Consider the following 23,764-nt stretch of genomic DNA (forward strand, 5'->3'; position numbering starts at 1 on the left):
CTTTGGTCTAGGCTGAATTGAATTAAGTCTTGACCTTGTAAACATTTCCATAGGAGGTAGAACATACACATTTGACTTTCTGTCAAATAAGGGATAGTAAACAATGAATCTGAGATCTTAATAAATTAAAGGTATTTTAAAGGCATTAAATAAACTGTTTTAGAAACTGAAGATGAAACAGCACACAGATTTTCAATAAATTAGGAAGTGAAACAGTAAATCTTCATAGTTGAAATGTTTGCATTTTCAAAGCTAGGTTGGTTCCATTTGATAATATTTGAAACTATGATTAATAATGAGATCACATTTTAAACGATTTGTGTGCAAGGGAAACTCTGCAGGTATCTCTATTCACTGTGGAGTTGTCCATAGTTTTGTCCCAGTGACTTGAAAAGCAATGTCCTGCCACTGTGTGTTCCATTTTCTTTACCCTGATAGCAGTCTGAATTAATAATATTTGAGCAGTAGAGATTTATAAAGTTTCAACATTGTTGGTTTAAGTGCCTCCAGCTGCTGTTCCCATGAACACAGTGTTGATGGGAGGTAAAGACGACACCAGTTCTCTCCCGTTTGCTCCATGGGAGTCCAGAGTTTCTTGAGCTGGATATTGATTGGAAGTCCCATACATACACTGGGATGAGGACGAAGGAATTGGGGTTTGCAAGCTGGATGCTGTAAGGAAAAATATAATCAGCAATTGAAAATTGACATTTTCTTTTCTCTGCAAGTGCCACTTACTTTAAGCCTCTATTTATTTTTGCATTTAGCTCCTAGATCTGTACTAAATTTGAGTATGTGTGGTTTCTCAAAGCCATCCTCTTCTACTTTATTTCTTGCCTACAGTTCACAATGAAAACTCAACGTCAAACTTAAATTCACATAACTCTACCACCAAAAGATATACCCAATACACCTCCTCTTTCCATCTGCATCTCCACAATTGTCGTCCAAACCACCAGGTTCTTACCAGGACCAACACAGCAAACTCCTAACTAGTCTTGTGACTCTCACCTTTGACATACCTTCTTACCTGCAGAGAGAGCCAGGTAATCTTGCTGAAGTGTATATCAGATTGTCACTCTTCTCAAATGCTACAATGACTTCCCATTACTCTTAGAACAAAATCCAGGCTTCTTGCCCCAGTTCATAATATGCGGTATGAATTGATCTCTGCCTTTTGACTTATTCTACTCCATTCTCTTCTTCATTCACCATGCTCAAAACATACTGACCTTCTTTCTGCACATTAAACTTCCCGATCTCATTCCCATTTCAGAGACTACATACTTCCTCTTTCTTCTGCCTACAACTCCATCATCAGATTTTCTCATTGTCTCCTTATCACTCAGCTTTCAACTCCAGTGTTTCCATCTGAGGTTAACTTTTCCAACTACGTTACCTAAAAGCAGCTCCTCCATTACTATCTGTCATTTTAACCTATTGAGTTGGCTTCAGAGTACCTGAAATTATCTTTTTAATACATTTGTTTATGTATTCATTGTCTTATCTCCCCTGACTAAGATGTAAACTTCTTACAAGGCAGGAATTCTAGCCTGAGAACCACCATATCCTCACACCTACAAGGAAGTTTGGTGCATAGTAGGTTCTCAAAAATTTGAGTAACTGGATCACTAACACTACATTTCTTGCATTTATGGTTGCTGCTTTCTCATTGCTGTTTTTCTTATTGTTCTTCCATCTTCTCTGTCACCAGAAACTAAGCTTTATAACTCAGGAAACTTAAGGTGGATCCTTATTTCCCTTGCACTACTTACCCACTTAGTTTATTCCCTTTTTTTGCCCTGAAGCCTCATATGCAATTGACTTGTAAACCAGCTCTAACAATTTAAGCTTAGAATCCATCCGACACCCAAGCTATATTCCATCAAAGCTTCTATTATCTCTGCAAGTAAACAGAACTAATAGTAACAATAGCAACACGGTACATTTTAGTCTCACGGTGAGGAAACTTCCTGAAGTGGAATTTTCTGCTTCATTAGAGTAACGTAGAAGCAATGACCATCTGCAGATAGCATGAGATGAGCTGCTAGACTGCTCAGGGAGCATCTGTGATGGTCACAGGAACAGAAGTGCTTCCTCTTGAATTATTGGAAAAGCACACTGAGTGGGGAGAGATGGAATTTATCTCACTTTCCCTTATGCTCTGTTTGTGTGTCAAAGCCCTTTATTTATTCTAGTCTAACATCAATTCCATTGGAAGATTTTATCCATCCCATAGAAATACTAACACTCTGCCTTGATATTTTCGTGGATGTATACTTGCCCGGTGATACCTTGTTAGTGATTTTAGAAACTGAATCTATATGTATATGTTTTGCCCCTTATTCAGCTCACTGATTTCTTGAGTTCTGACACGGCAGACATTTTGATGGGTGCTGGTGCTGCATCTAGTACAAATTGCAGGATTTTTTCAGGGACAACAACCTGGGTGGAAAAAGATGCTAGGGGACTTCACAGCAAACACACTGTTTTGCTCATTTTTACTGTAACTGTATGTTCTAAACAATAAAAATAGCAACATTTTCTACAGAGGTAGCCAATCACATTTTGCATACAATTGAGAAAGTAATAGTAACTTCTACCACAAGTCACCATTTTTTTAAACTTGGAGTGGTTTTAGGGTTTAGGGAGATTATGGGATTCTAAAGACACCTCTCGGCTCTGCCTATAGGTCCAACCGTGAACAAGAGAGTGAGAAAAAGACATAATTGCTGCCCTCGTAAAACTTCTAGTCTTTTAGACTGTCTTTGACAGGTTATATTAAGTTTTGTTCACATAATATATGCCAGCTATTCTTTTTGGAAAGAATAACAGATCTAGCAGTAGGTTTTACAGTGCCATAGATACTGAGAAATGGTAAACCTGTTACTTAAAGATACCAAAATATAACATCAGAACCAAAGTGATAAATCAACTGTAGGAACATGAGTGCCCAGTTAACCCTCCACAGTAATTCTGCATAGCTGAGGTTAACTACTTTTAAAAACGTTTTTTTCAAAACTAAAATAATTTACCTACTACTGGAGTTCGACATGCAACTGAAGGTGAGGTGTCTGCATAAAACGAGCTGGTCTGCTTTCTACTACTGTCATCTAAAATGTTAAGCGGGTCGTGGATGTCGCTGTAGGGAGGCAGTGAGCGAACACTGCTGATGACAGAGACGTGTTGATTCACCATCGATCCAAGTCTATGAGACTCTGGGTAGTTTATATTGCCTCCATAGTATCCTATAACAGAAAATGTCAAGAACAGACTGTTAACTTATTACAAAGAATATTCCAGGAGGGAAAAAAGGGACAAGATGATAGGGGAGACCCCTAAAGATATCATACCGTAAATATTACATTCACATCTATATTTACCATAGAATTGAATTTGTACGTATATATGGACATGGTTCACTATGCTGTATTTTGTTTTTGAAAACAAAATTCTATTATTAATTTTGAGATATAAGATTACATCTCTCTTGTATTTCCCTTAGCTAAATTATTAAGATCTGCCTATGGAAAAAAAAAAAAGCACTATTAGCCTCTCACAGAGATTACACTACTTGTCAGCTACCAATTTTATTTATAGATTCACGTTTCTGAGAGAAGTACTGGCCACAGAGCCAGATTTGGTGGAGGAAGAAGTCCATAAATCTTTCCAGCTCCCTAACTGTTTTATCAGCCTTACAGGGGACATACTTTTGGTCCTAATCTTTAAGATCTGCTGCTAGTTCTCTCGGGAGAAAAAAAAATTCACTAAAAATATTTCCAAAGGACAGACGTTCTTCTTTGGGGCTATTAAGTTTGGTCTCAAACATATGGTTTGACATACTTTTTCATCATGTGTGGCATTTAAAAGGGCAACTTTAATAAAGCCACAAGAATTAGAGATAAGTTTGTATGTGGCAGAAATTAGCTCTAAATGTCTAAGATTCCATAATCTTTAAAAGCTTTACATGGGATAACTTGCTACTCAGCAGAGGTAGAACTCACTGGCTGATTTGTCTTATTGCCAACTCAAAAGCCAGGAAAAAATTCTTTAAAAATTTTAATACCATTAGGTGAATTAGGAGGCAATGTTGCTCCTTGACAGCTGGCAGCCCCCGCATTGCTCAGGAAATTGAAGCTTCCTGTATTTAAAAACTGCATACTGTGTGAATCTTGGTTGTGTGAGGATGGGCCATAGCTGGAAGGTGGCCGAGAATTATATGGAGACCCAGCACAGGTACCACTGAAGAAGTCTCTAGAAAGCTGCTGTTCACTCCAGGTCATGCATCGACCATGCTCGGGGCGATGAGGATAGAGTCCTGATGAGGGATGAGGCTGTGCCCTAAATACAGTCTGATAGTTAGAGTTGGTCCCATAAAAGTCATGGTTGGCTTGAGGGAGAGTAGGATAAATGGGCTCTGGGAATGTTGAGCAGTGTGATGGGACTGACAACACTGGACCCACACTTGGGGGTCTTCCTGCCATTGGCCCCTGATTAATGACGCTTCCTCGGCTTGCCATGGCTGGAGAAATGGGTGGTGTCATCAGATGACCAGAGCTCTGGGAAAGCTCCATTTGACCTAGGAAAAAATTATCAGAGCATTACCTAATGGCATATTGAAATAGATGGGCTCACATCTTTACAAATAATTCAAAAGATGTATTAGTATACCTTTTTTCCAACTTAGTTCATTCCTACCCTCCAAAAGTAACAGAACTAGGGAACATCAAAAACCTAGGTTTAAAAACACCATCACAGTACATGTACATTTTACAACAGGGGAGACTACTAGAGTTAGTGACTGTGAAAGAAAGTCTGGGATGGCTTCATGCTTCCACAGAGACGGTTAGAGCTCAGACTTGGGAAGAGCAAAGGATAGGGGTGGGGGTCTCCTGTTCACATTTCTCCATAATTAAAAAAAAACAAGCTGAATGTTAAATGGTTGGTTTTTAGGGTAAAAGAAAAAGGCAATAATGTCAAAATGACCACGGCTTCAATGCCGCCAATTCAAAATATTATGCAAACACCAGCGATGAGCACTGAGTTACAAAAGCCACCAACTCCATGGGCCTCCAATTCCTCTGGTGGAATTAAGCCCCTGAACTATAAGACTCTTCCAGGTTTAAAATTCTTTGTGTCCAATGAAATAATGTATATAAAAGGGTTTAGAAAGGACATAAGTCAATAATCAGACTTAAGAAATTATCTAGTAGCTAGTTCAAGCCACTAAACATTAAGATTGACACAAAAAGGACCTCAGACCAAAGAAGAAAATTATTATCATGGTTATCCTAAAATGGCCAAATCCATCTTTTCATGGAGGAGAAACAAATTCTCCTCAAAAGCCAAAAATAAATAAGCAGCTCATTATAAGTCAGTTAACATAAGCCTTTTTTATTCTTGGAATGCCTGAAGGTTAACAGTTTTAAGGAAACAAAGGAGGAGGCTCCTGTGAGATCTATTGAAGCCTAAGTGGTTTTCTAAGTTGTTTCTCAGCCTACCTGTAAGTGGCATGTTGTCTGTATTCCCAGCAGGGAACGGGTGCAAAGCAGAGGTTAAGCCTCCAGGTTGACCGGAAGGCAGAGGATGATAGGTGGTTTCCACATGGCTTTCATTCTTCACAGTGTCACTGGCAACAGTGCTCGCCTTATGACGATTTGCCAGAAAGCATGAGCTTGGAGAAGCAGTGAAAGCAGCTTTACTTGCATCTGGAAAGATATTTTTAAATGGGGAAGTTAACATCCTTCACATATTCCTGGTAGATGAGCCCGAGAAAACAAACTGAAACGTTTTAGGGCTGTGCTAGAAATCTGGAAACTCCTGAGAATTGCATTCAATGGGAAACAAGGCTGGCAGAGTTTTGGTCTTGGTAGTGGTGCTGCTTTGTTTTTTTTAAAAAAACCTTAAATCTGTGTATTTGTGGGCCTAGGTAGGTTCTGAGTGACACTAAATAACCCAGTCTGGAGTGAACAGCCTTCAAATTGCAAGTCATCACATCCCAAATAGATGTGACCCTTCCTTCTCTTAAGTCCTGTAGAACTTACTTCTACATTGTTTATAAGGTGGTATACTACATGTGTTGTCTTGAATTATAGTTTATTTTTTTGTATTATAATCAACTCTCTGACTTAATCTAAATTCTCAGACGTTAAGAACATTGATTTTGTAGCCTTTAGAGTTTCCAGTAAAATATTTTGACTACGCTGGAAAAGAGTAGTCTCTAGGAAAGAAAAAATAGTGCTCCAATAGTGTTAGTATACTGTGTTTGCAGTGACATGTTTGGGGGAAAACTCTGAGACTCTTATAAACCCACTTAACATGTGCTTACGAATTTTAGAACTTAGGTTTAAACAAAGAAATATGCAAAACAAGGTATACATTTTCAGTTACCTGAATTCTTCATATACTTGTCCAATAAATTCTGTAATTCCTGCTCTTTGTCATTATTAAACTGGGTCTCCATGGCGAGGAGAATGTATTCATCAAGAAGCATTCGAATCAAATGGAAAGAACCTTGTTTATGGGTTGGGAATAGAGAGAAAGCATTGTGAGATGAAATAATGGCGAGAAAGAGAAGGAAAGAGAAAGAGGGAGAATCGCGTTATCTTTGTGACCATCTCGAAACACTTTACAAGGAGCCACGGAAATAAACAAATACTTGTTGGACTTTAAATGACCTGCTAAGACCAACATGCTTAACCTGGGTCTCTAATCTTTCTGTGCACCGCCTGCCCAGCACCCTGTGTGTACTGTCCTGCCAGCTCTTTGGCCACTAATTACATCAAAGGAAAATACGGATGAAAGTGAGACATGCTTTATGCTTTAAGAGGGCACACACTGGATGGAGTGTGATAAGCTTTAACCTGGGGAGAATAAGCTCTATTCTGCTCTGTTTCTGTTTACTTTACACCAAATAATTAGACAATGGCCACACGTTCTGAAAAAAGTATTAAGTAAGATGTCTTTACAGCCTGAAACAAAATACTCTTTGATTTGAAAAGAAGCAAAAGAGTAATTTTCATGTGGAAACTATCTTGGAAAACCTAAACTTCTTTAAACTATTCAACAGATTTCCCAGTAACAGTCTTTCTTCATAATAAAGTCAGGCTTCAGTGTTGTATATTTTAAGAAACCTTAAGTCTAAGCAAGATATTTCAAATAATAGACTCAATATTTTGTTCATCCCTCAATGCAAGTTCACTGATTTTCTTTAATTCCATTGATAAATCAGTAAAACAATTTAATTATAAGCTATTTTATAATGTGAAGGTTTCTCAAAATGCAACTACTAAAAGGAGTAGTACTGTCTATGAAATAATATTATAACAAACTAATACAAATCCAGAAAGTTTAGGGGGGAAAAAAGGTATTTAATTTTTGAAAAAGCTAATTGGGCTCAATTTGTTTCACAAGTCATATACATCATGAAAGATGGTTCGGCAACATGAGAGCATGTCTTCTAAGCTGCTCTTTGATTCCTGGAGTGCAGCTACAAAAAAGATACAAAAATTTGCCATATTGTAATGAGTAGTGCCACTGGAAATGAACATATTAATTATTGTTTATTTGCTTATTTAATAGAGAACATTTATCCAAGTACTGATGGAATGTAATGATAATAGCTGTTATTCATTAAATGTTTACTGGGTGCTAAGCAATGTTTTTATATGCCAGGTGATGTTTTTATATACATCACCTTACTCAAATGCCTACACAACCCAAAAAAAGGAATATTCTCCCCCTTCTATGATGAGCAGACTAGCGTGGGTAAAGGCCAAGCCAAAAAAAAAAAGCAGTATTAGGTTTAAACTCTGCGTGTAGTCTTACTCCAAAACCTAGACTCATAATTACCAGTTTCTACTGGCTCAATACTCAGATGTGGTTTAAGAGATGACAATGCCACATGTTTAAAAATTGATGGGAAATGTGACTGGGGAACAAACGGTATAATTCATTTGAGAAGAGTTTTATAAAGCACATAGAATACCAAAACTGGAGGCATTGTTCAAGGTGAGGTTATGCATTACTCGAGCACCAAAAAAGCTCCACTTCAGCAGAAAGTCCTGAGCCCTCTTCTTTAATGATCTTCCATTTTGTTTGCTGGTCTAAAAGTAAAGAAATAAAATGGAACTATAAAATCTGTCATCTCGTTACTACATGCATCCTACATAAGACCAAGGGGTAGATAAACTGATAAATAGACAGATGGCATGGGATGCCATTTGTTTCATTAATTAAAAGGATCTCTCCAGGGATTTTCTTTTTAGCCCGTCTTTGTTGTCATTTTTAAATTTAATAGATCTTTATTCTGTATGGATTTGTTACCTAATAGAATTGGACAACAAAACAAAATAATTGTCAAAATATTGTATGTCTTAATTTTCCTTTGACAGAACAGAAGGTGAAGTGTGTAGGAAGGGTTATATATTTCTGTGAATGATTAACTCTGACTTCTCTGGTCCTGAATGATAATCTGTTTTCCTTCCAAGAGGAAAAAAAGTCCCTACACTATAAGTAGTTTTCTTGATATGGAATAGCTAACATCAACTAGTGATGGATATATTTGTTCTTATTGTCTTGTTTCATGATGGATGACTTGAAGGTTAATTGAAAGAGTTGAAGAAACTACATAGAAAACACAAAATGCAGAGCTCCTAGAACTCAAAAATGTAAATACTTAAAACCATATTTCTGTCAGCACTTATGGAAACTTGCTTTTTAGAAAAGGCCAGAATCTTTCCAATTTCTAAGTTTATCTTTCACTACTGATGTTACTCAGCTGTAACTGTATTGACTGATAGGGAAGGCATACAGTAGTCCCCCCTTATCTGGGAGGGATGCGTTCCAAGACCCCCAGTGGATGACTAAAACTGCAGCTACTACCAAGCCCTACATATGCTATGTCTTCTCCTATACATACAGCTGTGATAAAGGTTAATTTATAAATTAGGCACAGTAAGAGATTAACAGCAAAAACTAATAACAAAATAGAATAATTATAACAATACTGTAATAAAAGTTATATGAACATGGTCTCTCTCTCTCTCTCTCTCTCAAAATATCTTATTGTACTGTAGTCACCTTTTCACTTAAAGGAAGCACTTTATGTCTTCTCTTTGGCAGGTCCAAATTGCCAGCATCACTATTCTAGCACTTTGGGGCCATTATTAAGTAAAATAAGGGTTACTTGAACAGAAGCACTGCGATACTGCAATAATCTATCTGATCACCCAGAGGGCTTCTAAGTGGTTAAATGGGCAGGGAGCATGTACAGAATGGATATGCTGGACAAAGGGATGATTCACATCCTGGGCAGGACAGAGTGGGACAGTGCAAGATTTCATCATGCTCTTCAGTACAGGGCAAAACTTAAAACTTATGAATTGTTTATTTCTGGAATTTTTCACTTTATATTTTCGGACCATGGTTGACTTCAGGTAACTGAAACCACAGAAAGTGAAATCATGGATAAGGGGGTCTACTGTAGTGTGTAGTAGCCTTTCATCATAAAAGGGTAAATAGAATTGAATCCATGCCAGTGCTCTCAAATCTGGCATATTCCTAATTTTGATATCTGGGCTGCTTTAGTTGTAGTGCTTCGAAAGCATTTTTTCACACAGCCTGACACCTTACCCCCGCAGTAAGTAATTACAGCCAGTTCAGCATTTATTAACCAAAAAAAATGTAATGCCTGTCATTAAAATGTACCTTAATAACTCTCTGCTCTACCACAGTATCCAACCATTCAATAAAAGCCTCCACAGTGGCATTCTTCTTAAGGAGATCTTTCAGTTCTTGGAACACTGTGATAGAGTCATCTATAATGTAAAAAAAAGAAAGAAAAAGGCAGAATATTGCATTCTACTTTGAATGTCAGAGAAAACCTAAAACTGGAAATCATTAATAATGTTATATCATAAAAGGGAAAGGCAGGCAAATTGAGTTAGCTGTGTGAAAGAAATTAATTTCATATTCTGAGAACAGTAACAAAAATATCCTTAGTATTTTACTCTTCAAAATTTTAATCATAAGTATATGTTCCTTGGTATATATTAAAATATAGGTTTATATATTACATAAGTGTATATATATATATATATACACACACACACATACTAGGGAAGAGTACATTGTCAATATAGTTGATTATTTGTTTTAAATCCGATGCTTTCATTAAGTGCAGCAGTTTAGCTGAAAGCAAAAGAATGAACTAAGCTTATTGATTTCCTGCTTTATGAAATATTATTTATCTTTAGCAAAAATTAAATTATGCATTGCAGAATTAAGCCACTTATGCAAATAGCTTTTATCACGTAAAATTTAAAAGAGCAGTTTAGATATTTGTCAATAATATATCTGATAAGGGGTTAACATCCAAAATTTATAAAAAACTCAGTCAACTAACCACCAAAAATACAAACAATCCAATTAAAAAATGGGCAGAGGACATGAAAAGACATTTTTCTAAAGAGGACATACAGATGGCAAACAGACATACGAAAAAATGCTCAACCTCACTAATCATTAGAGAAATGCAAATAAAAACCACAATGAGATGCCACCTCACTCCAGTCAGTATGGCTATCATCAACAAATCAACAAACAACAAGTGCTGGCAAGGACGTGGAGAAAATGGAACCCTCATGCACTGTTGGTGGGATTGCAGATTGGTGCAACCACTATGGAAAACTGTATGGAGGCATCTCAAAAAATTGAAACCGGAACCACCTTATGACCCAGCAATTCCACTCTTGGGTATCTATCCAGACAATTCCAAAATGCTAATTCAAAAAAAAATCTATGCACCCCTGTTTATTGCAGCACTAGTCACAGTAGCCAAGACATGGACACAACCAAAATGCCCATCAGTAGATGACCGGATTAAGAAACTGTGGTATATTTATACAATGGAGTATTACACAGCCATAAAGAAGAACGAAATCTTACTATTGGCAATGATATGGATGGACCTAAAGAACATTATGCTAAGTGAAACAAGTCAGACAGAGAAAGACAAATACCATACGATCTCACTTATATGTGAAATCTAAAGAATAGAATAAATGAACAAACTAATCAGAAACAGTCTCAGAGACATAGAGGAAAAACTGAGGATTGCTAGATGGGAGGGGGGGGTGGGGATAAAGGGGAAGGTGAGGGGATTAGGAAGCACAATCGGTAACCACAAGATTGCCATGAGGATATGAAAGACAGTTTGGGGAATGTTATCAATAATGTTGTAAAGACTTTGTAGGGTATCCGATGGACACTTGTCTCATTAGGGAGACCACTTCAGGGATGACGTAGATGCCTGATCACTGCCCTGAACACCTGAAGCTGAATAATAATGAATGTCAACTACAATTTAATAGGTATATAATTTAATATGTATATAATTTAATATGTATACATATAGTAATTTGTATACAGGATGTGGAGTACAGCACAAGGAATAGAGACAGTGGAAATGTAATGGCTGTATGCGATGTCAGAGGGGTAGTAGATTGGGGAGGGGGTTTAGCACTTTATGAGGGGTATAAATGATAAATGTCTGACTATTACAGTGTTTTGCACACATGAAACTAATTTAAAAATTTAATAAATAAATAAAAGAGCAGTTTAGGATTATAATTTCATTACAGAATTCAAGGTTTACTGAGTTTCAAAGGGTAGTATAATTTTATGCTAAGAAACAAAAAGCAGGGCTGAGGTTGGACTGTCCGAGAGAGCAGTCCACTGTTGGTATTATAGCCTATATGAGGCTGCATTTTTTTGTCTTTTCATAGAGAAAGGAAGGGAGAGATAGTGGGTTGTTATCCCTTGGAAATCGAGTCTGGTTGTCTAGTCATGCATATTAGCTTGATAAGTTCTGTCAGATGGTCCCAACGTGATCAGAGAGCCTTTGTTTGAAAAATGGAGATATGTATCCACACCATATGATGCCAACAGTGTTTAACATATGGAAATGTATATGCATGTAATGCAAAACTGAAGGAAAACTCACAAAACTCAAGATCATTCTTCTCATTTCCAGGTTATTTCTATTTTGGTAACATCTAGGCAATGAGATAAGGGATGGCTTTTCATTTCCTCTTAATTTTTTCTATATTTTCCAGGTTTTCCACTATGAGTAAGTACAACTGTTTTTTAATAAAGAACACTTTTTTATTAAAAATGTTTCTATGAACCAGGTTTCTCAAACAGATATGATTTTGTAGTCCAAGGGGAGAACATTTGACAATGTCTTAGAGACATTTTTGGTTGCCACAACTGGGGGGAAGCAGTGACTGGCATCTAGTGGGTAGAGGCCAGGGATGGTGCTGAACATCCCACAATGCACAGGATAACAACCCAACTAAGAGTTCTCTAGCCCAAGATGTTAATAGTGCCGAGGGTGGGAAACCCTGCTCTGAACAAAAGGAGACTTACGTTCAGTGTAGATATCAGATTCGGTGTCTGTGCTGCCCGAAATGGTGAGAAGGGCCTGAGATCCAATACTATTCAAGTCAACTTTTTCAATATCAGACACCATAGAATTCACAACATGCTGGTCAAAGAGAGCTGGTCTGGCAATCTGTGTAGAAAAAGTTAAAGAATAAATCAGTAAACTCTATCAGTGATAGTCTATCTGAAGGAGAGTTTTAGCTTCTAGAGAAATAGTTCCTTCAGGGAAAAGTATCATAAATTGTTGTTTTGCTATTTTAAAGCTAAAAAGCAGTAACTGAGACTCATGATCATCTCTGTTAAAGGTTTGAAAACTATTTTGGACTTAGAAAATGAATTTTTTAATTCGTGGTCATAAAATAAGGATTTTACATATATTACATTTCTTATCTGGAACTATTCCAAGCTAGTTTTTTAAAATTTAGAGAGCTAGAAACCTTCATAAAACAAATGATCATTTGAGGGGAGGGAAAGTATACCTTAACAATAAACAAACACATATTTCTAATTTAAGAATTATTTTTTTTCTTCCCTATTTAAGAGAGCCAAATTAGAAGGTAATTTAAAAATGTGTTGGTTTTGTGGGTTTCATTATATCAAATATCATATGGGCTCATTCTTTACAAACGTAATTTTTATTCATTGGATTCATGTGGCAAATAAGAGTTCTACATTTTACATTGTATTCAGAATTTTATTTTTACTTTTACTTTGAAGTAATTTTAAATCTATAAAAATGTTGCAAAGTGTAGAGTACATGGAATGTGGAACCTGTGGATACAGAGGACCAACCATATCTCCATATGCTTTCTATCCAGATTCTCCTAATGTTAGTATCTTATATAACTATCATATACTACCCAAATCAGAAAATTACCCTTGGTATGATACTATTAACTAAACTATAGAAATAATTCTAATTTCATCAGTTTATCCACTAATATCATTCCTCTGCTCTATCATTCACTCTGTGATCTCATACAGCATTTACTTGTCTACTTCGTCTCCAATCTCTGAAAGTTCCTCACTCTGCTGATTTGGTGACTCAAATATCCTCAGCTTACTAACATACCTGAGCAAGATGTAAGAAAGATGTTTGTCGTTTCAGAGAAGATACAAATCTTCGCACAATAGGTATTTTCTTGTCAGTCAGAGCTTCTGGCAAGTTTTCCAAGGATGAAACAACCCACTGTTCCCAATTTTTAGCAAAATTTCTTATGTCTGCTAATAAGCTACCAAAAAAAAAAAAAACAACAACAACCAAAAAAACACTATATGTTAAATGCTAAGTTGTTGAAAATACATTAAATAAATGTAATTTAATGAAGGTATACAATTATTCTATGATTCCAACAGCATGACTCTTGAGTCAGCCTAGGCCTGCCATTTATCATCTTGGTCCAATTCTCAATCTTCTCAAGCTCCAGTTTCCTCATGTGTTAAATGGGAATAAGAATACTATCCATGTCACAAAATTATTATGGGGCTAATTTGAAATAAATCATGGAAAGTGCTTAGGTGCTCAATAAATAATACTTTATTATCTATATTAACTCATGAGTCAATCATTTTCTATAACATATTTCTGAGAAAATGTAAGTATGCAGTTGATTTTGCATTATCTTGGCTTCTTAAGAGCCCATCACATTGGGACTATAACATCATCTCAGGTATTTAATATTAAGTTTCTAGTTACATATTCTTGTAATCCAAATATAACTGTGCAGTAAATAATAAAAAATGTACTAGTTCGAGGACCCTATTTCTCAAATGTTTGTTGTGTTTATACTATAAGTCCATGTAAAAATTAAAAAATCAATTAACAATCTACCTAATATATCTCAACAAAACAAATTTAAATATATTTGAGGTAGAGCATATGTTGGGGACAAAGATGTGATCAGGAAAAAGAGTAGGCAGTTTGGATTTAAACAGACCTCAATTAAAATATAGGCTCTGCTTCTTATTAATTAGCTCACTCAAAATAAATAAATTAAATAAAAAACAATAAACAAATAAATTAACTTCTTTATGCTCCCACATCCTTCATTTGTGAATTTGGGATCATGATACCTACTCTGGAATAGTCAGACAAGTTTTAAAAACTTCAATTGTTCCATGATAAGGAATTGTTTAAATACAGTTAAAGATAGTATTTTTCAGATGCTAGAAATCTAACCATTTAAAAAGTTTATATTGATCTTATATTTGTTGATAAGGAAAGATTTTCACAGTATCCTGCCATAGCATATATACTATGGTTCCATTTTTTAAAATGTATACAATAAGTCCTCACTTAAGGTCATCAATAGATTTTTGGAATCTGTTACTTTAAGCAAAACAACATACAACAAAAACAATTTCACCATAGACTGATATAAAGAAGAGTTAATTCCTGGTCACAAAAACATCACCAAACTTCTAAATGAAGACCCAGAACACTTCTAAGAGTAAACATTGAAATAAATGTATGTGATACATACATTTAAGAAAGATTAATGGAAACAAATAAGACATATTGTGGGAACAGTGAAATAATTTATGCAAAGTCTCAAAGCTTGTGTTGTGTTTAATAAACACAACCATTAGTCACATGGCTGGTGCCTGCCACTAAGTAAGCACAGCCATTCTGCTGTGACATAGAAGTGTTAAGTGTACCTAATTCAGAGCACAGATTAGATGTTTAAAGACTACAAATTCATATTTTAAAGAAACTGTTGACCAGGTCATTATCAACTATGATAAAAAAAAAGAATTTAGATGAAAGAGTAAATCAAAAATAAAACTTGTTTATTAATCAGCATGTATTTATTGAGCACCAACTATGCCCACATGTATTTGTGCTCTAAAATACTAAAATAAATTTCATTATTTAATTACACTTTGTTTTCAAAGAAAAATATGGCTTCTTTTAAGGTTTCTATTGGTTCTCACGGTGGAAAATGCTTTGTGAAAAATCTTCAGGTATCATGTCAATAAACTATTTGAGACCTTAGGTTTTGTTAAAAGGAGGTAGTAATTCCATTGTGCTATTCCTGAGTTTGCAATTAAGCACAAAGTTAATAAGAAAAATAAAATAATTTTCCTTATAGTTTTATCATTGTGGTTATTTTCCATTAATTATCCCCATTTATCTTCCTCTAGCCAGTCTCCATTAATAAACTTAGTGTTTTGAAGGTCAACCACACTTAAATATTTATTTTTCACTTGGGCACCTCTCAAATTAAAGGGATTTCAGGATGTTCCATCAATTTTGTTCACTGAGGTTCAAATATTAGGATTAAGGCACATCTCTTCCAGCTAAAACAAAGGGACAGGAACAGGAAGATAATGTTGGTAAATAAATCAATTTCTATTTAATGTTTTCCTTTAATATAATGTATAATGTTAAACCCTATACTAAGAAACTATCATATTTTATTGACTGAACCTACCTTTCAGGCATTTCTTGCATTGTTGCAGGAATGAGTACATCTGTAAGAACCTTAATCACAGCAAAAGATAGTTAACATAAATACTTAGAATATCTATAGAAAGACATATTATTTGTCAATTATTTTTATTCCTAGCTTTCTAGAGAATAACATGTTTACTCTTTTCTGAAAGTTGTACTTTCACCTCTAAAATGAATGAATACATGAAGCGTGTGCGTGTGTGAAAGGCAGGGGGAGGAGGAGATCTGAAAATCATTAAAATTACTAGGTTAACCAACTGACACTAACATAGTAGGTACAAAGAGTTAATTATAAGAACAGAAAGAGTACTGAAAAGAAAGGGCTAAACTGAGCCCTAAACATAGGTAACATGAGAACTAGTAGAAAGAAGAAATTAGTGCTGACTGATCCCAGCTCAGGAAAAATTATGATGAATAAAGGAGGTTGGGAACCAGATGAGACAGGAGCAGTGCAGATCCACTAGGCTGGCTAATGAAGCGAGCGGGCCAACCTGAGAAAGAGGACCAAGAGGTCTATAGAAGATATTTGTAAATGTGGGTAGACACTAATCTATGATGGCTTGTTTAGTCTACCAGCAAAATGCACACATATTCTGTATACTCACATACAGTAATTATATACTCAGTATGTGAGTCACCAATGGATTGGCCTTGGCAATGATGTACTGTTTTATGGACTAAAAGCTCATCACTCTCTAGGGGGGATGAAGACCTGGCAGAAGCTCATCTTTCACTCCTCTCTCTACAGTGTTCACTTGTGGCTCCGTGGGTTCTCCATGAAGAGGAGAAACTTGGTTTATTTCAAGGTACTTAAACTCAGGATTTTTGTGCTGGAGTCAAAGAAATAGACCATTTTGGGGGGGAAAGTATATCTCTTGGAGTCACTGAATAACAGTCCCAACAGCTTTATCTTGATGGTGGTTAATACATGTGCATGAGCCCCAGGTCTTTTTTTTTTTTTTTTTTTTTTTTTAAGGAGCGTGCAGTTCACAGTGGCCCATGCGGGGATCAAACCAGCAACTTCGGTGTTATTATCACCACGCTCAACCAACTGAGCTAACTGGCTGCAACCCCCAACCCCCAAGTGTTTTCTTATACTCACTCTTGGAGCTACCTTCCTTCCCCTTCATGGTTATGCTCTCAAATCTTAAATATTAGTGCAAACTAATCCTTTTCCCTCTAAATAATGATATTCTTACTCAACCCAGAAAAATGAGACAATCCTTGCTCTCTTTTGTCCTTCAACTTTAACTTGAACTAAAGATAGAGAATATACTGCATATACTGCTCCATTCTCTTACCCTGTAATGAGGGGAAAGGAACAGAGGATGAAAAAAGGGTTCCCCATTCTGCTTCAAGGCCAACTACGTATCACATCTTGGTCTGCAGAGTTGCATCTGGACTAAGTCTATCTAGCTTCTGCTTCATTTCTCTGCAACTAACTTAGAAGGATTTTATTTCCTTAATGCTTAACAAGGTGCCAGCTTGTGTTTTCTTGCTAACTCAGATTGTTTTTTCCAAAGGAAAACTTTGGTTTTCTCTTATGACAATTTATCAGGTAAATGTTGACAAACTCACTTTAAAGTACCCACATTTCAATATAGTTTTCTCATTAACTTGTTCTGCTCTAACTAGGGAACAGATTGTCAGGGAATTAGCCTCTCTGCCTTCCTGCTAAATGTTTGGCTAGAAGGCCAACCAGCTCATCTCATCTTTGTTCAGGATGTCTTCACGATATTTTGCAGATACTCTGGGACTTTTACTTGGTTTGAGAACAGAAATGACATTAATGCATTAAAGACAGAAATTTCAAAGATTTTCAAGTTACTAATCCCATGAGAGTGCTTAATTCTGCTTTCCCAAAAACACTGATATTATGAAAAAAACCTGAAAACACCTTACACAGTTAATAAAAATTAACAAAGTGTTCATGTATTAGTATGTCACGTTTAGAATTATTCTCAGCTGTAAACAGAAATTAATTTTGTTTTACTTAATGTAAATTTACATTAAAATACATACACTATTAAACATACACTGTTAAACTGCCTACTTTCTCATCAGAAAAACATTAATGGTGTTTCTCCAGCCAGAAATAACACATTTACTGAAAACATATTGCAAAAATTTCGATAGAAGGCTCTTAAAAGAAACATATGGTTTGTGTTTAAGACATCCCAGAGCTTACCTTATAAAGAATTGAGTCACAAACACAGAAAATGTCAATGATAACAGGGTTTTCAAGCAGGGGAAGAAGGTGATCAGGCATTCCTTGCCAAAAGTGTAATAAGAAATGCTGGATCTAATTGGAGAGGAAAGATTATGTACATTAAGATTTTTTTCTCGAACTCATATAAAGAACAGGACAAGAAAGTATATATAGTAGAGCCAGCAAAGCATTCTTTGTCACCCTTACCTCTTCAAAGTTTCCATTAATTGCATTGTCCAGGATGCACTGGCAGTGAGTTTTGTACATCATTATGAGGGTATCAACCTATTTCAAGGAAGAAAAAGCTTAACCAAAGCACCTTTTCAACACTGCCTTCATTTGTTCATTCATTCATTTGTTCATTCATTCAACACACATTTTTAAGTTCCTGTTTTGTACCAGGCATTGTGCTCAATACTGAGGGATCAAAAGTGAAGAAAAAATTCTTATTTTAAGGAGCTTACTGCTGTATGAAGGGAGAAAGGCAAGCAAATGTACATTATAGTATAGTATTATAAAAACAATGAAAGAGGTGATGTGTAAGGAGCTACATGCCAAGGCAACACTGTCATTTCCTGCTTAATCAGAAAATTACCTTTGATTGGAGAAATAAACATGAAATGGTAGACTACATCAACTCTTCACAGTTTTTTTCTGTGGCTGCTTGAGCAGTGTGATGTGGTAAACTTGGGTACCCAGTTCCATTGAACTACTTACCATGTATGACTTTGTACAGGTTGCTTTGACTCTGAACCTCAGGCCTTTTGTCTTTAAGTAGGACAGTAATAATATATTACTTATATGGTGTTAAGATGAAATAAGACGATGCTCATAGAACAGTGCCTGGTACACAGTAACGCCTTTACCAGATATTAACTAAAATTAGTAACAATATCAAATAACTCATTTACCCAAAAAGATTTGAAAATTGAGGGTCTATTATGAAAAGTCTTTTTCCATGTTACGACAGGTATTTGTATTGCATGAAGTTTTAAACATATTCTAAAATTTGGAATGGATTAGAACTAGATAATATTCTAGCAACTTACCAATATTCAAATTTAAAACTATTTTATAAGCTAGAAATGTCCCCATCTATTCCTGGTTGTGTGGTCTGCGTGAACAGGAGCACGGCTTGGAGGTTAAAGGTATGAGCTTTGCCCACAGACAACCTGGATTTGAATGTCAGTTCTAATCTGCCACTTATTATCTATGTGATTTGGGGCAAGTGTTTTAATTTCCTCATCTTGTAAAATGGAGACGATAGTAACAATAAATATCTAATAGGATTGTCATGAGGATTAAATGAATTAACACATGTCAAGTGGTTGGAGTAATCCATACTATATGTTAAGAAATTTACTGATGTTAGCTATTTTTATACCAATAGTATCTAGGGTGGTGATGGTGATGGTTATTTCTATCTCAACTTTTCTCTCTAACTTTTATCCCTGCAGCCCAGGGTCAGTACACATCTTAATGGTATAGCTCAAAGCTGTATAACGATGACATGCAAATTACCAATCTACCTTCAAGGATGTACGCTGATTACCGGATACCGCTAACAGGATATGTCACCATTAATGCATTGAGACATGCTCTATACTAGGCAATAATATTTTATTTTAAGATGGGGCAGCATGAAAGGTAGAAAGAAATTCATAACAGTTGTCAACAAATTAGCCTTTTGAACTCTGAAGTCTACTAAAGTACAGACATTTACCTTCACAAGTTATTTCCACTTATATGTGTCAAAATGTATTCTTTATACACAAATCACCAAAAAATTTTAATTTTACTATTGGTACTTCATTTGTTTACTTGATATTTACATAGCCTTAGGACAATAAATTTTCATTGCAGTATACTTGGCATTATTTATAAACACAAATTTGCTCAATTTTCTGAGAATCAACATCATATTATAGAGGGTGGGAGCAGAGGCAAGGTTTGTCTCCGGTAAAGGCAGTGAGCATGTGATGGGGGTGGCAACTGCCTTGAGTGACAGTATGATAAGGCAGAAATCAGGCCTTTGGCTTAAGCCAACACCCCTCACTGGAGCCAACTTCTCACTGGGCAGTCCCCATCTTTTCTGCCTCAAGAAAGTAAGTGTTTAAAGTGCTGAGCTTCAGCCCCACCCTTCTTTCTAGGAACTGTCATGTTACCTGGGGAACTTGGCTGCTGGCTGAGGAGGTGAAAGGCAGGACCCAGTGCCCTCAAGGGACAACGAGGACTGTTACTGTAGTCCCTGGTGCTCACTTCAAGGACCACTGGGAACGGATTTAGAAACCAGGGGTTATATAAGCACCTGGATACCTGAGTGAAAAATGATCTGTAGACCAGTTTATCAAGTGGACAGGTAAGGAATTCCTTGGAGGCTGCAGAGAAACTGGAATAAACTATTGGAACATTTTGCTCACCTCTTTTTTTTTACCTTTGTTGCTCTCCCACCCCACTCCTCAACCAGGTATATTTACACAGTGAACATCTTTATAATATTTGCATGTAAGCAACCCTGTCCACAAAGGTAACCCACAATATCTTCCCCCAAAGGACTGTGTTCCCTGCTGTCCCACTGATCTCCACAGATTTCCTCACAAACTTCCACATGTTAAATTTACTGGAGGTATCTAAAATCTGAAGTCATACTATCACACATTACATCCATAAGGTAAAAAAACACGATGTGATAACCTTTAAAAATGTGATGGGAGAAGAGAATAGTAGGAAGTGGACTTACTTTAGGAGACTTGCTTGGAGTCAGCACCTGAGAATAACCTCCAATAATTTGCCTTGACTTAACTGGGAAAGTACGTCTGTTACCAGAATGAACCCCAGAAGTTACTGTGCATCTCTACTTATCTATCAATAAACGTTTTTATTAACATGTAATTTTACTTCTGGTTTCAACAGAAAGGCCATTACTAAAGTAATACAGCTGGACATTAGTTAATCATATTCTTCCATCTTTGCCACTCAGAAATACGAGCTGACTTAATATACTATCAAAGGTGTTTTACTCAAATGCTAAAGAAAAATGAACTTTAGTTAAGAGAAGAATGTAGAAATCATTATGCCCTGATTTAATAATGGATGTTGTTATTAGTCAGCTAGTAGGTACCCAGTAAATGACTCTAGAAGTTCAGAAATAGAGGATTTAGCCTTAGATTTTATTACATAAGCATTGAAAAGTTACACTGAGGATTATTTATAAACTGAATCCTATGAAAAATTTTTCTTCCTTTCAGAAAAAATTTTCAAATGTAAGACAGCACAGAATTTTAGAAATGCAAAGAACTTTTATGATCATCTAGTGTAGTTCTTACATTCATCTAGGTATCTCCCCTGAGTTTTAGAAACAGATTCTGTCCTAGAGAGCTTTATGACTATTTACTAAAATTAAATGGAGTTAATCAAAAATTTAAAGTTTATAATTAAAGAAACTGCACGTGATAGACACATTCTAGTATTTTATTCCTTAGTATTGAGTTTTAAATAAAAAATAATCTTTAGTCTTTTAAGGTTTATTTTACTGCTTTCTAATTACGTACTAGCATGGAGATGGTAAATAATTAATTGGAAAGTGTTTAATCAATGTTAGTAAACATTTGTCACTCCTATAAATCAGTCAATTATGTTTGATTATGCAGATTTCTATTGCATCCCGCAAGGGCCATGAGATTCCTAGCAAAGTGAGATATGGAATCAGTATATCAGAAAATCAATAGAGAAGTAGCTTTAATTGATACCTTTTCTTTAGAAATGCATCCTTGGTACACAAGGTGTTGAGCACTGGGGAATTCTGGTAGAAGTGTTCCAGTTTTTGAGCTAAGTGAGTATTTACGAGTGAAGCCACCCTATAATTTAGAAAAATGAAAAGAAAGTCATTATCAACTATATGGCTCCAAAATACAATTTTAATAAAATAGAAACCTATAAAATTTCATTCTTCTTTATCCTGCCAACTATTTATAAACTGTGTAATGAATAAACTAGACATGTCAGCAGAATTATTGTTTCCAAACCATACATAGTTTCATAATCAGGATATTGTTCCTATTATTCTGGATTTTAGTTCTGAACAGTTTTCACAACTTCTGAGATTTTAGTTCACATTTATTAATGACATAAGTTTTGAAAGATTTACTTTTAGAGCTACTGAAATTATTTTAACTAAGAGAGAATCAAGAGTTGCCAAATCCAACTTCTTTATTTATGAATTAACTAAATGAGTTGATAAGTTAATTAATGTATTCAGTCTTAGAGATAATTAGTGGTAGATTGTAATTAGAGTCTAAGTCTTCTAATTCCCAAAGTAAAACTCTGGACTTTCCCACCTCAACCTTCCCCCACTCGAAGTTCAGCTATTTCTTCTTTTGAATCTCTTGGGGAAAACACATCTCTATCAAGTTTTAGACGTGAGTCTTGTTAGCCTTTATTTTCAAGTATGGATAGGAAAAGGATTATTCTGATTAAATATTTTTTAATAAATGAATAAAGTACTATCCTAAATTGATACGATTACACAGTTGATCTTAATCCATCTATTTAATCAGCCTTAATAATTCAAGATAAGTTTCAAAAGCTTTCAATGCTTTGGATTTGTCATTTATGAACCAATTATCATTGCACTGTCAAAGAATGCTTTGGATTTGTCATTTATGAACCAATTATCATTGCACTGTCAAAGAATGATACTGTCAATAAATAGGAGAAAATAATAGGATGAAAGAAAATAAAGATTTTAATTTTAAAGTAAGGAAAAGGTTTGGCAAAATATGAAAATATTCAATAAACATAACAAAAATGCACATAAATTCTAATTTTTGGAAATTTTATACTTTTTCTCTTGGGTGGAAAATCATGTTTATTTATCCCAAGATATAATTTGTGAGATAGGAAAAGTGAGACAGAGAAATATAAACCAAAAAAATTACAATATGTAGTGTATTAAATTAAATTTAAGGATATGAGAATAGTCTCATTTCCATGAACAACTATAATTAGTAATAAAAAAAATTTCCACAAATAAAATAAAAATAGAAAATTTAACAAGTGAGTTTTATCAAGCATTCAGGACATAGACAATTTCAAACTTAAAATAATTTTTTAGACAATGGAAAAGAAAGACCATTCCCAATTCATTTCAGGATGCTTATGCCCAAACTAGACAAGAACAGGGAAAAAAGAAAAAAATTTAGGCCAATATCACTTATTATCATACTTGAAAGAGTACCAAACAAAGTATTAGCAAACCAAATCTAGCATTGTATTAGGATGAGAATAGCCAGTTAGTTTTAAATTCACCACATTAACAGAAAAAAAAGGGGGATACCATATAGTATACAATCATCTCAATTGATGAATCCCTGTCTCTCTCTCTCTCTCTCTCTCTCTCTCTCTCTCTCTCTCTCTCTCTCTCTCTCTTTACTCTCTGTCTCACCCTCTCTCTCTCCCTCCCTCCTTCTTTGTAAGCTACAAATAGAAAGGAAAACTCCCTTAATCATGCAATAAAGAATATCTATCAAAAAACTAAAGCAAATATCATACACAATAGTAAAATACTGTAAACATTCTCTTGAAAATCACAAATAAGATAAAGTTGCCCACTCTCACTTCTTTTAATCAACAGTGTACTAGAGTTAATAGCCAGAGCA

The 23,764-nt window shown here is 35.4% G+C and overlaps 1 protein-coding gene across 1 annotated transcript in view; it reads right to left on the bottom strand.

Moving 5' to 3' along the window:
* Positions 1-496: 496 nt before the first annotated feature.
* RFX6 (regulatory factor X6) overlaps positions 497-23,764 on the bottom strand; it is a gene marked incomplete at both ends in the record, with an annotated part of 55,126 nt that continues 31,858 nt past the window's right edge. The window contains 13 exons of the mRNA XM_081044556.1: positions 497-672; positions 3,036-3,248; positions 4,067-4,579; positions 5,502-5,708; positions 6,391-6,513; positions 7,988-8,105; positions 9,709-9,818; positions 12,430-12,574; positions 13,517-13,676; positions 15,879-15,928; positions 18,087-18,200; positions 18,315-18,392; positions 21,857-21,964. Of these exons, the coding sequence (XP_080900682.1) occupies positions 497-672; positions 3,036-3,248; positions 4,067-4,579; positions 5,502-5,708; positions 6,391-6,513; positions 7,988-8,105; positions 9,709-9,818; positions 12,430-12,574; positions 13,517-13,676; positions 15,879-15,928; positions 18,087-18,200; positions 18,315-18,392; positions 21,857-21,964 (2,115 nt within the window). The remainder of the gene's footprint in view (positions 673-3,035; positions 3,249-4,066; positions 4,580-5,501; positions 5,709-6,390; positions 6,514-7,987; positions 8,106-9,708; positions 9,819-12,429; positions 12,575-13,516; positions 13,677-15,878; positions 15,929-18,086; positions 18,201-18,314; positions 18,393-21,856; positions 21,965-23,764) is intronic.

Source organism: Rhinolophus hipposideros, assembly GCF_964194185.1.
Source record: "Rhinolophus hipposideros genome assembly, chromosome: 3".
NCBI classification, from domain to species: domain Eukaryota; kingdom Metazoa; phylum Chordata; class Mammalia; order Chiroptera; family Rhinolophidae; genus Rhinolophus; species Rhinolophus hipposideros.